Source organism: Osmia lignaria, chromosome 7 (assembly GCF_051020975.1).
Source record: "Osmia lignaria lignaria isolate PbOS001 chromosome 7, iyOsmLign1, whole genome shotgun sequence".
Lineage (NCBI taxonomy): Eukaryota > Metazoa > Arthropoda > Insecta > Hymenoptera > Megachilidae > Osmia > Osmia lignaria.
The window spans coordinates 7,803,888-7,821,047 of NC_135038.1; the positions used below are offsets into that span (position 1 = coordinate 7,803,888).

Here is a 17,160-nt window from a genome sequence, read left to right on the forward strand (position 1 = left end):
ATCGCGTTCTTTACACTCGGAGGACGTTCTACGAGCAGATATAAAGTTGAAAGTAAAACGGGTAGTTGGTTTGGGTGAGCCACAGTGTCGAGCACCGACAGTTCACTACTATATAATTTCTAGGAGAATTTACACGATTCTTATTCGCTTACTGAATATACACATATTTATACGGGTATTTACGGGTGTATACGATATATAAAACGGATCTTAGCTTAAAGAGGGATACGGTAATGTATCTTTATGTACACTTTCAGGCTCGATTAATTTCCACAATTTCGCCTGAAGCCCCTTATGGTCCAATTGTGACGAGCGAACAAAAGGAAATATGATTGAACAGCATCGCGTACCGAGATGCCGCAGGCGAGATCGTAAAAATTCGAACCGTTTTTTGGATCGTTGCTAGTATTGGTGATCGATGGTGATGACGGTGAAGAGTTGCTAATGAGAATAAAACGAAAAAATTACTAATGACGGTATGATCGTGTCGACGATTCGGGCAGAGTTTCGGCTGGATGTGTTACGTTGAAATTGTGAATGGATACTGGTGCGTATGAAGCAAGCAGTGCGATACGAACTAAGAGGATAAATACAAGCAGAGCAAATGCTGTCTACGTGGCAGCAATACTCGTGGTGATTCCAACGAAACGACCGGAGCAAGAAGGCAAATCGAATCGTTCCGACTGATTTCTTTTTTTCGTTCATTTGATTCGTAGGAGAAAAACTCGCAGGACCTGGATTCTGATGCCTTATTACTCCTCGCTCGTATCGTATATTTGGTTTACTTTTGGTCGACTGATAGTTGTTCTTGATTCGTTACCTTTTCCTTAAATGCACGTTGGAGGATGTCGACGAGGCGGGTGGGGGTGGGGGCGGAGCACCCCTTTCTCTGATTCTGACAATTGTTAGCATTTGTTAGTGCGATGGAGATCACACACTCGAACGTGTGCTTGCGTGTTTCTGTGTGTACGTTTGTAGTGTGTTTGTGTGTGTCTGTTCGTGTGTCGCTTCCTTTAATTGATCTCGCGTACTCGCGTAATCAGCGCGCATCGATTCGATTTTCGCGAGGGTAACGTATCTAACAATAAGCTGATTGTCCGTTTTGATTTTTCGTCTCTGTTTCTCTCTCTATTTTATTCTTCCTACCTTCCTCTTGGATCGATTGAAAAAGAAAAAGGAAAAACCCGAAGCCATCGTAACTTCGATCGATCATTTTTCCTACAATGGTGTGTCGCGACGTTATCTCGCGTATGCTCGAGTTTCTGAAAGATTCTACGTGAAAAACGTATACTCGCGCGATGTGTCGTCGCGGTCGATTGCTCGCCGTGGAAACACGGCCTTTTGCACGGTTTTTCCTGTACGGTTATCCGATTTTTCCTTGCGTTCAAGTAGAAAAATACTATTCTAATATTCTGGTCGAACGATCGCTCGTATCGTGTTACATGCTAATAAGTCTTTGCACAGTTTCGTCGCGGTAAAGTCGATCACATCGTGAAATATTATCGTCGTAAATATATATATAACTATACAAACTGTACTTGTATAAATATCTATACATTTACGTATACACTTGCGAAATGCGTCTGTATTACGTATATGAAGAATTAGAAAAAACATTTGAAAGACTATGACAACGCGTGTTGCGATTATTAAAAACCCTTTACTGCCCTAAGCTCCGAGCTCAAGTCCATCATTTTTATCCTATAATTGCTATTCGTTGGTTCGATTTATCCTCTATAAATTCTCGTTATCTCTACGAAAAAACAGCAGGGTACATATATTATTTATGTATGTATATATATATATATATTATATGTACGTATATATATATGCTCTCTTAAAATTTTCCATTTATGTAAATCCTTCTAACTAGAACGATAAATATTTTTCTAAACGATTTCCACGTGGCAGTTAAAAATCGATGAAATCTACCGCGCCTGGCGTTCGATCGAACATCACGATAAAAAGCTTCTCTGCTTTCGATATAAATGGAAATCGAGAAAACATCTTTCCTACTTATTCGACGACTAATTCGCTACCGTTTTTACGCACATCTAAGACATTTTCAACGGAATTCGATTGCCTAAAACAACTTGACTCGACTCGCGATTCTCTAGAGAAACGCGCAAAAACGATCTACCCGATTTTTCCAACTAAAAGAGAAGAGCGTTCCCGCGAAATTTCCATCTACTTTCTCGATTAATCTACGTCGAACCAAATCCACGCGAGGATTCGTTCGAAACCCGTTGATCCAATTCAAAAGTTTCACTTTTGCTTTTGAGAAAATAACAAATACGTATTTCTGCAGTCTTTGGTTTCGTCTCGGACGAAACGACGCTCGCGTGGTCTTGGAACGAGGATGCTAGGAGGAAAACGTTGGAAGCAAAGGGACTTTTGATTATCGTAACGAACCGATTCAGTCTACGCTTTAAAGGTTGATCGCTTTTCGCCCCTGCGACGTTTTCCCCGTTAGAGCAACAATTGCAAGCACGAAGAACGCTCGTCTCGATAATAAGTCTAATGGTACGAAGGTGAGAAAAACGCGTGTGTCTTTTGGTTAACCGAAGTGCGTGAACGGGACCCAATTGGGGTAGGTGAGCGGTGGTTGTTGTGGCAATGCGTGTGTCGCTGCGTGTGTGTGATAGTGTAAGCTACGGCCGGCTCCTGGTGGCATTACTGGAACGGCAATCGTCGACTGGGCTTGATGGCCAACTACGTCTACGAACGGGCCCGTTGCCGCGGCTGGAATGGTTGCGGCCGCTGCCACGGCCTGTGAGGCAGCCGCGTGGCTTGTGACATAGTACGGATTGTGTGCAGGTGGCCTCACGCTGTTCTTGTTGTTGTTGTTGTTGTAGTTGTACGGTTGTAGAGTTGTAGTTGGTGGTAGATGGTAGTTGTCGCAGTTGCGTTGGGTTGCAGTTCGTAGTCGGGTACCAAAGACACCACAAAACCAAAACCACAAAGAATTAGCCCAGAAAAAAAGGACGTTGTCGATAGGAGAAACTGAAAATCGTTGGCGGAACAAGGAAGAGATACGGCGATGTAGATCGATAAATCGGCATCGAACGGGTCGAAAGGAAGCAGGTGTTCGTCGTCCTCGTCGTCGATGCTCGATGGATCGATCCCGAGAGCGGGAAAGAGAGAGAAAAAAAAAGGAAAGGCGACCTGTCGGCTCCGGTGACCTGTTCCGTTTCACCGAAAACGCTTTGATCAAGGCTGCGTCTGAAACGGTGAAACAGTACACGGTCTATCCGTGTGAAATCGATCGATAATCGATCTGTCCCGTGACGCGATCCGTTCGATTCGCCTCAATTTCGAATTCCCGTTACGATTCGCTTTTTCTTCCGCTTCTTCATTTTCTTTTTTTTTTTCTCTCTCTCTCCCTTCTTCGATCGACAGAAAATTGTGATGGTTCTTTTTCTTGCGCGCGTCTTTCCTGGATTCTCTTATTCTTCATTAACGATCGGCAAACGATAAAGTGGAACGAGGGGACGTTCGTTCGATTCTCGATTATCGTTCGATCTCGCCTTTGTACGCCTTTTTTCTTGCGTTTCCTGGATAGAAATAAGTGGGAAGGAGAAGAAAAAGAAGAGGAGGGTTTAAAGGCTGTTGGAGGATTACAGAAACGATAAGCGCTAAAGCGATAAAAGCTCAGTGAAAAGCCACCGCAGTACGATGCGCACTTTTCGCCGTTCTCTTGAAACACGCGAACGAAAAAATTGAAACGCGGCAATGATCGCGCACAGACTTTCGTCCATAAATTAATTTTCCTCCCAACAAGCAGACGGAAAGAGAAACGGTGGCTAGCGTCGTTAGATCGTTTTGCACGTTCCAAAGGGAAACTAAGCAGTATTCATGAATTAATTAACAGCGGACGGATCACGCGTGCAAAGCTATTCAGTTATCGTTGAGAAATTTTCTCGCGACGTTTTCTCGCGCCTCGTATCACAGAGAATCCCCTTTAACGCGATTGCACCTCGAGATTCGTCGAAAATGTGTGCTGTAAACAAGAAAAATCCAACAGAAATGAGTTCGTATCGCGGACCTTTTCTCTTTTCACTTTGTTCCTCGCGTTTCGCGATTAACGAGATGTCGCGTTCATCCGTCTGTTTTTCTTTTTTTTTCATTTTAAGTCGTTGAATTTCGAAGAGAACGAGAAGCGAGGAAGCGGAGGCGCTGTACAAATTAATTTTGACAACTTTGCGCTACGGGAAACGTAAATAATCAAAGATGAAAAAAAAAAATTAAATAAAGAAATGAAGTAAAACAAAAAAAAAAAAAAAATATAGTAGTGATTAAACCAATGGTACAGCTTGAAAACAGAAAAATGTTACGTGTCACGAAATGAAAGGTGCGAGAAAGATCATCAGTCCAAGTACTACATATTATATGCCCGTTTCCAGTAATGCCAATCAGGTCGGGGTATCAACGACGCCTCTCGGCTACAGACGTGCATACGAATCTCTCCGTCGAGTAGGCGCACACACATACACACACACACACACACACACGTTCCTGATTATTCCTGGACTGCCAAAATTCATCGTGTGTGCGTAAACATCGTATTTTATGAATGAGCAGCAACATCAAAGCCCAGGCTAACAGCGTACGTAGAGAGCGCAGAGCGTGTGAGCTTCTTTTAGTATTCAGCGAGAGAACGGAAAATAAACCTTTGGCTGTCGAGAGAAATTAATTTATGGACACGAAGTGTGATTCGCGTGGCATGCGACATGATTCGTGTTAAGAGAGATGATGAACGAACGAACGAACGAACGAACGATTCGGTGATAATACTGCAAATGATTTCCTTTATCGTTTATCGTTTATCGTTTATCGTGTTCTACGTTCACCGAATCGTTCGTACGATGAAAGCAACGACATCGTAGGTTTCCTCTATTCGTACTACGTTAAATCGGAACAGAAACCTTAACGGTAATTGTTCCGCGAGGAAAATTCTTATCTCGATAACGTATCGGACACGAACGATTCGAAGAACGGTTGTAGCACGCGAACGATACGCGCGGAGTCCCGAACTCGGATAGACTTTTCGCGTACGAAGGTTTACCTGTTCTGCGCGATTTTCCTCAGCGTGTCCGGGCTTCGTATAAGCTTGTCCAACGTCTGAGTTAGATTAGCGAAGGTTGGACGATGAGTTCGTTCCTTTTGCCAGCAATCGAGCATCAGTTGATAGATCGCCTCCGGACAGTCCATCGGCGCCGGAAGCCTGTATCCCTTCTCGATCGACTTTATCACATCCTGATTAGACCAGTTCCAGTACGGCCTTTCGCCGTAAGACATCACCTCCCAGCAGACGATGCCCATGCTCCAAACGTCCGAGGCGCTGGTGAACTTTCGGAACGCTATCGCTTCCGGAGCTGTCCATCGTACCGGGATCTTTCCACCCTTTTTGCCGGAGTAAACACTCTTTCAAGATTCAAGTATTTGAAAGTCTAGGTTCGATCGACGAGACCGAGTCTCGTCTCGTCAACGTACGTTAAAATAATAATCAAACGACGAAAATGAAAAATTCGATGATAAATCGGTTACTTACCCTGGTCGTGTACGCTCCCTCGGTAGCGCTTTCGATCTCTCTGCTGAGGCCAAAGTCGGCGATCTTGCAGACCAGGGTGGCGTTCACCAACACGTTCCTCGCCGCTAGATCCCGGTGCACGTAGTTCATTTCAGCTAGATATTGCATACCGCTCGCGATACCGCGAAGCATGCCTACAAGCTGAAGCACCTGGAACTTGCCGTCGTTCGCACGCAGGAACGTGTCCAGGCTACCGTTCTCCATGAATTCCGTGATTATCATCACCGGATTGCTCTTGGTCACGACACCTTGCAGGAATATCACGTTCGGGTGCTCGAACTGGCCCATAATCGAGGCCTCGGTTAGAAAATCGTTGCGTGCCTTATCCGCGGAACCTGGTTTCAGCGTCTTGATCGCCACGTCGATCTCCGTTCGACCGTCGGGCGGTAATTTCAATTTTCCACGACAAACGTCGCCAAACTCTCCGCCACCTGTTGATCAACCATATTCAAGGAAAGGGAAAAACGATGAAACGAGAGAGAAAAGCGAGGAGAAGTGTAAACTCGAGAGACGGCCTAAGACCTAACAGATAGAACAGATAGAGAGAGTGCGAGTATGTGTACCAAAAGGATGTTTACCTATGATGGCTTCTATCGTGATGTATCCCGCGTCGATCTCTCGAGCAAACTCACGCACAGCTTGATTCGGATCCTCGTAGGTGTGAGGATCGACGTAGCTCCTTGCGCCTCCACCGCCAGCACCTCCGGCACTCGCCGCCGCGACACCCACTGCAGGCGTGAACAGCGGCGTGGTCACTGCAACGTCACCAAAACAGAGTTCATTATATTAACACGAGGGCCGGTGTGTTAAATTTTGACGGAATATCTCGGAGCGTTAGAATAACGGTGATTCCTTCGCTCCGTGCCTGTCAACCGTTTCATCCCGTGAAAACACTCACACACCCTTCCTCTTTAAACGAGAGACTTGGAACACGTTCAAGATAGAATACAATAAAACACAATTATTTCATAATTTTGAATACTTTCAAACAAGAACGTTGAAATCTATCGTTGGGTTACTCTGGCTATTTGTTATATTAAAAACAAAACGTTCAAAACTAACGACAAAAAGAAAATAACAAAATGGAATGATTTGTAACTTCGTTTAATAATTAAAGAAAAAGAAAAAAAAAAAACAAAAATTAAAACAAACGAGATAAACAAACAAAAGATCGCGTATAACTAATCATCATGCTAGCGTAGAAATTCTCGCATGCCTAATACGTAAAATGATCTCAATTACGATGCATCAGATTGAATGGCGTTCGTTAGTCATAATGTACGCGCAGTGCAGAGGATGCTTCGGTCAAATCGAATTACTTCGTCGCCCGTTAATTCACATCCGCAAATGCATCTGCGACTCCGCGTCGCGTCCTGCTAGTATCGTACTCTCTAAGCCAAGTTAATTCGATTTTCCACCGAAACATCCAATTTATTTCACGCGGCTCCACGATCGAAGAGATTTCGACGACTGGCTGAAAAGAAGAACGATGCAAGAGACAGGAGAACAAACGATGCAAACGATACACACGCTCTGAAAGTGAAGAAAGGAATTTTCATGCTTCTCTCGTGCTTTTCGTCTACCTAGTTGTTACGATAGAATGAAAGTGAGAAAGAAAGAGAGAGAGAAAATAAAGAGGAAAGAACGGATCGTGGTGAAAAAGAAAATAGAAAAAAAAAAACAGGATAATGTGTCGTGTGAGAGTATGAACGAGTACAGAGTTCGGTCGATCGACAACGTAGTATACACGCGTTGCACAGCTTCCACCGGAACGAATAATTTCGAACGAGCTTCATTGATTGGGACTGATTAAGGACTTACGCGAGGACTTGCTCTTGTTGTTGGTGTGGGTTGTCACAATCGGTGAACTGTCCATTTTGCAGTGCACTGTGAACAACACAACAACCAACACGCTAATTGACAAATAGCAAACAAAAAAAGGAAACGGTGAGTGTTCGATGATGAGTTTAATGAGTCGAAGCGTTAAGAGAAAATAATTTAAAAAAATGAATATAGAGCGACGCAGGAAACGCGTTCGACTCGTTTCCTCGATGTTCGGCGAACGGTATCATTTCGTGTATGGATAAAAAAAATAGATGAAATAAAATAAAATGAAATAAACGTAAAACGACACAGGGAAGATCGAACAAGTAAACTGCCAACGACAACAACAATCTAACAATAGGCATGCATATAACGTGGTAACACAGTAACGACGCAAGCATAAAGCACGTACACGCATGTCTTTCGAGTAGTATCGTGCACGCGTGAATGTTTAATTGAAACGCGTGTATGTATATGTATATTTGTTTCGACAGAGAGATACACGCGATTGACGTGGAAAGACGTTGCGTGTTTGTGCGTGAAAATTTTTTGTCACGCTATGCGTCAAAGAGATGCATGTACAGGGGGTGCAAAAAGTAACTACGCAAAACCGAGTTCCTAGAAAGAAAAAAAAAAAAAACTTGAGGTGTTGGAGAAGACTTACTGTAGGTCACAACTAGTCCTGTAGTAGCAGGCGATTGTGTACATTGTTTCATTGGGTTTTTTCATGGATTTTTCATGGAGGCAGGTTCGATAGATTAGGGGAATCGCACATGAAAAGAAAGAATCGAAAGAATTCGGTTAGAACAATGGCAGTTGGGCTACGGGCCGGATCGGTATTGAATTTTTCATCGAAAACGATCGTCTCTCATTTTCTTAATCGTTTCCTGGTCGAGTCGATCGAGACAATGATAACTTTCATTTACCACGTTTCTTTGTTCTTTCGTCCTACAATGTCTTTGAACAAACCACATTTTCAATAATCTTTCTTTCGACAACGAGAAAAGACTTCTAAAGTACTGGGTGTTTAGCGACAAGACATTATCACGGGGTACTGTATACGTGAGAAAGGCGGGGGTCGATACTTGCTGGGTCTAACGGGGTTGGTGATTTCAAAATATTAGTCACAAGACACGAGGGCGTAGTGAGACAACTATGAGAGTGACAGGGGGTAGTAGCGATAATAAATTTATAAAGAAATTAAATAATTAAAAATAAAGAAGAAACGAGCCTGTTGGCATCGGGCACACGTACCTTCACCGTTTCTATACTCCAATGTGTCGCAGTCACTCGGCTGTTTCTTGTTGCATTCGTCCGAGGCCCTGCTGCATCGAAATTGTATCACATCAATCGAATGAAATAGATGGTTGAAATGAAATTTTTAATAAACGTTTCACAATCTGCTAATAAATCTGATATCGCTATTAATTCCTTCTACGAATTGAACGCTAAGAGCGATTCGTTTACCTTCTAAGTATCAACACGGTCATGATGATGATGATCACCAGAAGAACAACCACGGCTACGATAGCTCCAGCGATGATTCTTACTTGCATATTGTCATCCTCTCCGACGTAATCTGTAACGATAACCCAGGATCTCCTTGAAACATCGTAGGCGATAGGAATTTGAAAGAGGACCGTGTCGAATGAAAATCTGACTATTACCTAGACCCATAGCGTGCGGTGTCTTTTTATACACCACCGGCGTGTATTCGCCCCAGCCGCGCGTCGTTTTCGCTCGCACTTGTATCGCATAATCCGTCGACGGTTTCAGCCCTTTAAAAGTGGCGGATAAATCCGACGTTTGGATGACCGTGGCGTTGGTAGCGTCGTCGTAGCGCGGATAACATCTCACTGAAAGGAAACGAAACGAAACGAGTGGTCGTAAAGATTATTGTCGAAAATGAGCGTTGCTTATACCGGCGGTGTTAAAGGGCGCAAATTGCGCTAAAAATAAATCCACACCCCAGCAGCCACCACTACTCAGGTAGCGCGGGGTCGGTCAAATTCCACTCATGGATTGGTCAATTGTACGGGTATGGAAGACCCAATACTCGACTCATTGTCGGTGTGTAAGAAATCTTTGTCTAAGGACGAACAAGTTAACCCGAGTGGGTTAGCGACTACACCCACCAAGCGCTTAGCGTCCATAAGTGGTCGTAAAGAGGAAGAAAGGATATCGTAAAAGATATATCGTAGCAATCGAGCGGAATCCTCACCTTCGTATCTTTCGACGAGATCGCTGTCCCCGCCAACTTCGGTTACAGGAGCGTCCCAGCTGATGCTCAATTCCGAGCTCTTCACGCTCGTGATCCTGACGTTGCTGACCAAACTAGGCACGCTTGCTTCGGTGGTGACCGTGATGTCCACGTACTCGGATTTCCCGGCCAATGCCGACACTCCGTTCTCGGCGAACACTTGGAAACGATAGGTGGTCACCGCGTTTAGGCCCGTTATCGTGATCTTCGTATCGTTGAAGACCTCCTGCGGACAACGTCGAAGAATTTAGCTACCGCTTATAATCTCGGTAAAAAGGAAAACTGTGGAAAGGAACTTACGGTGTTCGGAATGTATTTTACACCCGTGCTACAAGCGTCGCAAACCACCCTGTAAGTGGTGTCCGTTCTACCACCAAGCATATGAGGCGCGTTCCAAGACAAAATCACGGTAGATTGATCGACGAAATTCACCGTGAGATTTTGCGGTGCCGATGGTGGTTCTGTGAAATAGAACAGAAACGATTTATATATAGAAAGAAATATCTGAAAAATACGCGTCTACTCGATGACTCACGCGTGCAGGGCATCTTTTTCGGGTCCTTGTCGGCTCTGTAATAACCAACGTCGCAACGGCATTCCGTGAATCCGTAATCGGACGATTTGCTGTAAGCCGGGCAGGGTTCGCAGCTGTGCGATCCCGCCTCGTGTTTGAATTTCATGATCGGACAGGCGGTGCATTTTTGTTTCTCCACGTCGGCTTGATATCCAGGTTTGCAGTGGCATCCGCCGTTCGATAGGTACCATTTCCCGTCGCCTTTGCAAAGGTAAGTGGGTTGCTCGATCACCTCTGCGTTGTCGACGCAGGTGCCGATTGTTTGTTCGATCAGCGCGACTTCGCGACCCGTCGGGGTGGCCGGGAAGTGGGCAAAGTTGACGGAAATCTCCGGGCAACTGATGTAGTACACTTTAATGGCCAAGATGGATATGCATGCACCTTGATCGCGGAACGCGAAATACACGCCCTTCTTCGTCACCGGGATCGACTTGACCTCCGTGTTGATCACCACCTCGGCGTTCGTGTTGAATCTTCCCTCACCAGCGGCGATGCGACCTGCGAATCAAACGGGTGATTCGTCTCGAGTTCAAAGGGAGAAGAAAAAGTATGTTTCTGCGAATGGAAAAGCAGGAAGACGTTTGGCAAGCTCACCGATCAACTTGTAACTGTCCGTTTCCCATGGCGGTGGTTCCTTGGTGGCCGCGTCGAACTCGTAGTAAAGGAGACTGAAAGTTTCCTTGCAACTGAGCGCGTTTCCGGGGAACAACGAGCAGTCGCGGGTGGTGAATTTGATTTCTATGTACATGCGGTTCGCCGGTCCCCTCTCGATGAACGGCGTCCACAACCAATTGTTCACGTTGTTGTAAGCCACGTCGCAGACGACGTAACTCCGCCAATTGATGCCCTTGTCGAAGTTCGTGAACGACTCTTCCACCCACTGCAATCAAACCAACAGGGGACGATCTTAATTATCTGCGATGCATTCGCCAACCATTTTTTTTTTTAACCTACGCGCACGTTCGAATCAATTCGTGATAAGATAAAACGCGAAGATTAAATAACGCTAGGAAATCGGTTCTCCTTTGAATCTCCTTTCGGCACCCTCGAACCAGCTTTCGCTGTTTGCGTTTGGATTACGCGAGATTCCAGCGAGTCAGCATCTACGAAATCAGCTTTTCTCGAACCCCTCGTCGACGTCGACGTCGGCGTCGCCGGCGTCGCGGGTTCCTTCCAAGCAGTTCTTCCGCTCTACGCTTCAAGGTCTTCCTATTGATTTCAGCCTGCCTTGATGATATTTACAGAAACAACGAAGACGGATTACCGGGCTCTGGGTTTCGAGCTTTCTAAAGAATCCGAGGCCAGACGAGACAAAGAATTCAGGGGGTTTGCCAAACAGATTTATTTTAGCCGGATATTATTCCATTATTCTATCGGTTCCCGTCGCTAGAACGCGAACGGGGCGAGGGGAATAGAAGAAGGCCGAAAGAGAAGGAAGGAAAGAAAGAGGTGGAGGTTTACGCTGGTCCATGTCCGATCCAAGGAACCACTTGTCCGTCGACGTTGGACGCGGTATCCTCCCTGGGCAAATGACGAGGCGGAGAGGCCAGGTCGTCGACTTGCGACAAACAGACCGCAAGGAATTACCGGCGCGCGTTACCATTAGTTTTATTGCCCCCCTCGGCTTGGGCTCGTCCCGAGAGAGACCGCAAAAAGTTCCGACCGAGCAAGAAGGACCCGTCCTCGACGTCCTCCTCGTCCTCGTCGTCCTCCTCGTCGTCAACCTCCTTCTCTTCCTCTTCGTCGACAGACTTCTCTCGTTCCCGGCTATCCTCCTTCTCTTTCGAGACTGGCGGAGGAAGGACTAGGTAGGTAAGAAGGGGCAAAAAAACGGGCAGATCGAGAAGACCCGGGCTTCTTACTCGGCCAGAAGATTTCCTTGCGGACGTGTTTCCGGCAGGGAGGCCGCAATAAATTCAGCCGTACGGTTACTCGGTAGCACAAAGAGATTATTACGGGGAAAGATGACGGCCGAGCGGAAAGAGGAAAAAACGTTTTCGTTTCGGTAAATGGAGAGAAGAGGAGGAAGAAGAACTCGTCAACGTCGAGCGATCAGAAAAATCGACGCCAGCCAGTCGGCCAGCTCGTCGTCGGGCAAAGTTAACGAACGCGTACGAGAATCGTAAGCCAATTGCAATTACGCGCGAAATGAGTCTTCGAGCAGCGTACGGTCGAGCGACGCGGCGATCCCCTCGGCTTTTCAAGGGACAGAAGGCGTGCGTTAATATCGTCGTGGCGGCGCAAACACTATTAGAGGAAGGAAGAAAATTCCTAGAGATGTTATTTCGACGCCTACGCGGCAGCTTTATCGCCTGGGAAATTGCGTTAGGACGGTAAATTCCACCCCCGCTTTGCTCTTCTCCTACCCTACTTCATCGTACCGGCACGCCGCTTTCTCTTCGCCGTTTTCGCTTCCATTCTTTCGCCAGAAACTTTCGAGGAAAGGGGAAAAAAGACAGAGCACGTAGAGTCGTTAACGCCGCGGAATTTAATTGAATCCCGCCGGGACGTCCTCTTTTAACGCACCGCGTCAATTTTTCGGCGTGCCGGATTTCCCAGCGGCGCGATTCTCTGCCGTGAAAATGACTCGTCGCTGGTGGATAAACGAAGGTAAAGGGGAGAGAAGGAAAGATGTGTATCGAGGTTCGAGTTACTTTCACCCCGTTCGCGCGATAGCGAGATTTTAAATGAAATTAATTACGCCACTTGACGCGTTTCGCGCCTCGACTTCGTTAGCGTGCCGCATGCGAGTTTAATACCGCCTCTTCGTGTCGAGGGCTTTCCTTTTTTTATTCCGATGCATTTCGCCTTGTGTTTATCTCGATTAATCACGATCGATCGGTCAACGCGACCCGACGCGAATCTATCAGCCACGTCGACTCGAATCGATCCCGTCTTCGAAATCGCACGGATAATAAAACGTTCCATCCGGGAATGATCGCGATCCGGGTTAATCGAGAGGCAAATGCGTCGCGTCGCGAATTCAGTCGAAACGCGGCCGCGAAAAAATATTTCCACTCGACGCTTTTAATTGCTCCGTGTGTAATAGCCGTGTGTATTCGTTCCCGTGCCACGGCTCTCTGTCCACGACCACGGCAAAAATATCCTGCTACCGCGTCGATCGATGATTATTAGTTCTCCCGGAAATTATGTCGAACCCGAGCGTTTTCGATGGCTGTCGACGCGCCTGCTGCTACTGCTCCTCCTCGACATACCCCCTTTTCAATCGTATCGCCTCCATTCCCGATTATATGGATCAAAAATTCACCTACCACAATACGGTTGACCCGACAGAAAATCGACTAGAATAAAGAAGAAAAAAAAAAAAAAATCTCTCGTTCTCGTTCTCCGACGAATAATCAATTTAACCCGATAGAAATTTATTACGCGAACGAATTCGTCAAAGGGTACGAACACTTCCGGCCACGGTAGCTAGGCTAGTTTCCTCTATTCTCTCTTGGATCTGCTTTCGAAATAAAGCCAATAAGCTTTGCGAGGAAAAGGAATGTCGGGGAAACGGAGTCCTATGAACGGAGAGAAGGAACGGTACAAGAAGAAGAAGATGATGAAACGAGAGAAGCTTCCTTCGTTTCTTGTTCTTCTCCTTGTCCCGTGGCTATGTAAGCTATGTGTGCTCCGACAACGAAACAGTTACTCTCTCCCTCGTTCAACGTAATATTGCCACCATAATCGCAATTCCGATGGTGTAGCTTCGCGGGCATGGGGTGGAAAAAGGACGGAGGAATATAGAGAGAGAGAGGGAGATAGAGATAGGAGGGTTGCAGAGACTCGGTGGGAAGACTTAGGGGGTTGCGTAGGGTGGACGAACTTTCAGTCTAGCAGAGGGGTTTGCGGATCTTAATATATATTGAGCTCTCCTGGCCGACCACCCCTCGCCGTTGGGGTTGCTTGCAACCGGGCGCACGTAGCTTCTTCCTCGTGCTACGTGCATCACATTCTACCGGCTGTTTCAGACGAACACGCGCCGCGTCGAGCCGCGAATAACGCGAATAACGCGACTAACGGAATCGCGAAAGTTAAATTAACTCGAGGGAAAGTTGGGAACAGCGAGCTTCGATCGATCACTGCACTTTCCTCGATTTCGCAAACTTCTTTTCAACCTCGAATTGTACAGCCCTTTTGCATGCTTTTCGAAGAAAGAAAATTTTCTTAACAACGTCGCAACGGAAGATACGGAAACGAATCGGTCTTTTTCCGTTTTATTTGGTAGAAACGAACGGTAGAGCTTTGGAACGTAGTTGAAGGAGGGTGGGTTTGAACAAGTGCGCGTACGTGGGTGCAAACGAGCTGACCACCCTTGGCACGATATAAGGGTGGTTACGCCGCGCACCAATCGCAAACTTTACGTAGCCGTTTATTCGGTCACCCTCGTCCCGATACAACGACGCCTCGACTGAGGAAAGTGGGTAGAAACACCATTTAAGGAACGTTTCCACGACTCCGAGGCGTTGCCCGAGATTTTTTCTCTCGCTCGGTACAGCGCCGAGGCGAGAATAGGGAGGAAACGGTAGGGTGCGAATTTATTTCTGAATTATTCGTTGGGGGAATCTTGCGTCCGGAATTGGACAAATGGTCGTGCTCCTTTTTGGGGCTGGAGAAACGAGAAGCAATATTCAGCTAGTCCGGTTTTACGATCGCGGGATCAACTTCTGATCGCAAAATTCCTTTACGACTATCGTGAAATAAAAACTCTGAACTGTAAGTTTATCGAAAGAAACATAACCGTCGATTTTTCCTGACGCAAAAGGCACCGATGCGAAGGATACCTGTTCGTTACCAGCGCTATTCGTCGAAGAGAGAATCGGTATATTGGAAACTGGTCGGGAAGGGAATTTACTGGTTGTCTCGCTGTGGGGTGTCGGCGACGAGGACTCGTGTCCATCGATAGCCATCCATCCATAATCAGCCTAAGCGGCGTCGTAATATTTCGAGTTAACTCGGCGTGTCGTCAGTGTCGCGTGTCGAAAGGGCTGAACGCGCCAATGACCGTCGCCCCTGACGAGACGGCGCGGCGCGGCGCGACGCGTCACGCTGTAACGAGGAGGGTTGTTCGCTCACGTGCATTCTCCGAGCTTCGACTTTTCGGCCGACTCTACTCTCTAGCTTCTTTTCTGACTTTCCTCGACGAGAGGTCTGTCGATTCTCGAGACGGGAACGTTTGGAAACGCAATTTAGCCCTGACGTGTCGGAACCGAGGACGACGTAGACAGACAGGTCAGGCGAATAAAACGAGCGGCCCGGCGCGGCGCAACAAGAAGAAAACTTGGCAAGATGCAGCCGAGTTGCACGCTGTTCGGGAGTGTGAATGGAGTCTGGTCCAAAGATACACCGAGCGATATCCCGGTGCTATTTCGAGTCGGCGCGTAAGGGGCGTAGCCGGGCAATGATCGTGAAGCAGACGGTCCGGCACGTCGCTACGTTCGGCTCGTTTCAACGAGCCTCGATCGAACTCCTGGCCGAAATCACCGATTGCATAGTAGATGCAATTTTTCCCATTCCGTTCGATCACCCTCGTCGACGACGAACGAATCTTATGCTAATTCGAAAAAGAGGGAGATGAAGAGAAAATTCGTGTCCCGTTGCGTTCGTTTGTTCTCTCTGTCCGTCTGGTTCGCTGAGAGCGAGAAGAGGAGATCGTCGGCTTTATAAAATCGTCACGAATTAGCCCCGAAGGGTCAGGCCGAGGGGGGTTGGCTTTAATATCGAAGGATCTGCTCGGAACCCTCGACGCACGCCCCTGGACCTGTCAGTTTGACGTATCGCAGTCGCGGGAATCCATTATATAGTCAATTACTCGCCGTGACAGGGAACGCGCACACGAACCAGGCATCTGACGCCCTCGAATGCACTCGCTCGCGACATCGATTCTCCTACCGCAATCCACCTCGCGCTTCCATCCGCGCGAAATATCCAACCGATCCTACCCTGTGTGCCTCGACCTTTTCTCACGTGTAACTCAAACGATTACGACCATCCTCCGCTGTTCGAACTCTGAATATCTTTCGGAACCTTCGAGGAATTTCGATGGTCCGACTAGCCCTTCGGCTACGAGAACATGCCATCAACAGCCTGTCCGGGATGCGTTAATTAAAATTCGTCGCTCGAGAGTCCGTCGTAAAATCGACAAAATATCGCGACAGCTTCGAAAAAGGCTGCAACAGTCGAACGATTTTCCCAACAAAGTTGCGCGACAGGTTGCGAGCCGCGAGCGGGAAGCTTCCGATCGAAGCTCGGAAGTTTGAACCGGTTAACACGGCGCGATATTTGGATAACGATCCGGTCCTCGGAATATCCCCTTGGTACACGAGCCGCATAATGGACGTCCAGATGGTACGCGGCAAAACGATCTTCACCTGTCGGTAAACGGCTTTCCAACCGACCATTGTTCCACTCGCCTCCCTCTTTCGTCTCGCGACCTTTGACGTTCCGAAAAGTTATCCCATCGGCAGTGTATCGAAACGCAACCAGACGAGATTATTAAATTTAAAAAACAATTTCCCGCGTAAGCGACCGCAACTCGACGAGTTGGTAAAATATTTCTCTATCAGCTTAGCCGATGAACAATGCCGTTTCGTCTTAAAAAGATAGCTGAATACAAGCCGTAAAGAAACTCTGCGACCACGATAGCGAGAATAAAGTTGAACGAAGAAATTGAAAGTAGAAATTGGGTTTGCAAGTTCGTTTTCCTTCGGGGATGCGGTCTTCGCGATCCGTTCGACGCCTCGCTACCTTTATCGCGCTGATGAAACTGTGTTTATGATAATCCAACAATGGAACAATGCGGGTAACGCAATGGCCCGCGGCTACGCGCTCTCTCACCTAGGATGAAGTCGAGAAGAGAAAAGGGAGAAGAAGAGGGTCCTCTCTGCTTCGAGTCTCAGCTCCCGAATC

The 17,160-nt window shown here is 47.0% G+C and overlaps 1 protein-coding gene across 20 annotated transcripts in view; it reads right to left on the bottom strand.

Annotated features, from left to right (window-relative positions):
* Positions 1-17,160, bottom strand: part of Eph (Eph receptor tyrosine kinase) — an 80,784-nt gene that overhangs the window by 3,797 nt on the left and 59,827 nt on the right. The window contains exons 4-16 of one of the 20 annotated variants that reach the window (XM_034324229.2): positions 10,843-11,128; positions 10,210-10,746; positions 9,975-10,135; positions 9,636-9,900; positions 9,082-9,270; positions 8,882-8,993; positions 8,669-8,739; positions 8,079-8,096; positions 7,412-7,477; positions 6,169-6,318; positions 5,552-6,021; positions 5,066-5,424; positions 821-895 (exon numbers count right to left, since the gene is read on the bottom strand). In XM_034324229.2, coding sequence (XP_034180120.1) covers positions 821-895; positions 5,066-5,424; positions 5,552-6,021; positions 6,169-6,318; positions 7,412-7,477; positions 8,079-8,096; positions 8,669-8,739; positions 8,882-8,993; positions 9,082-9,270; positions 9,636-9,900; positions 9,975-10,135; positions 10,210-10,746; positions 10,843-11,128 — 2,759 coding nt within the window. The other 19 variants (XM_034324223.2, XM_034324224.2, XM_034324227.2 and 16 more) reach the window with 19 other exon arrangements.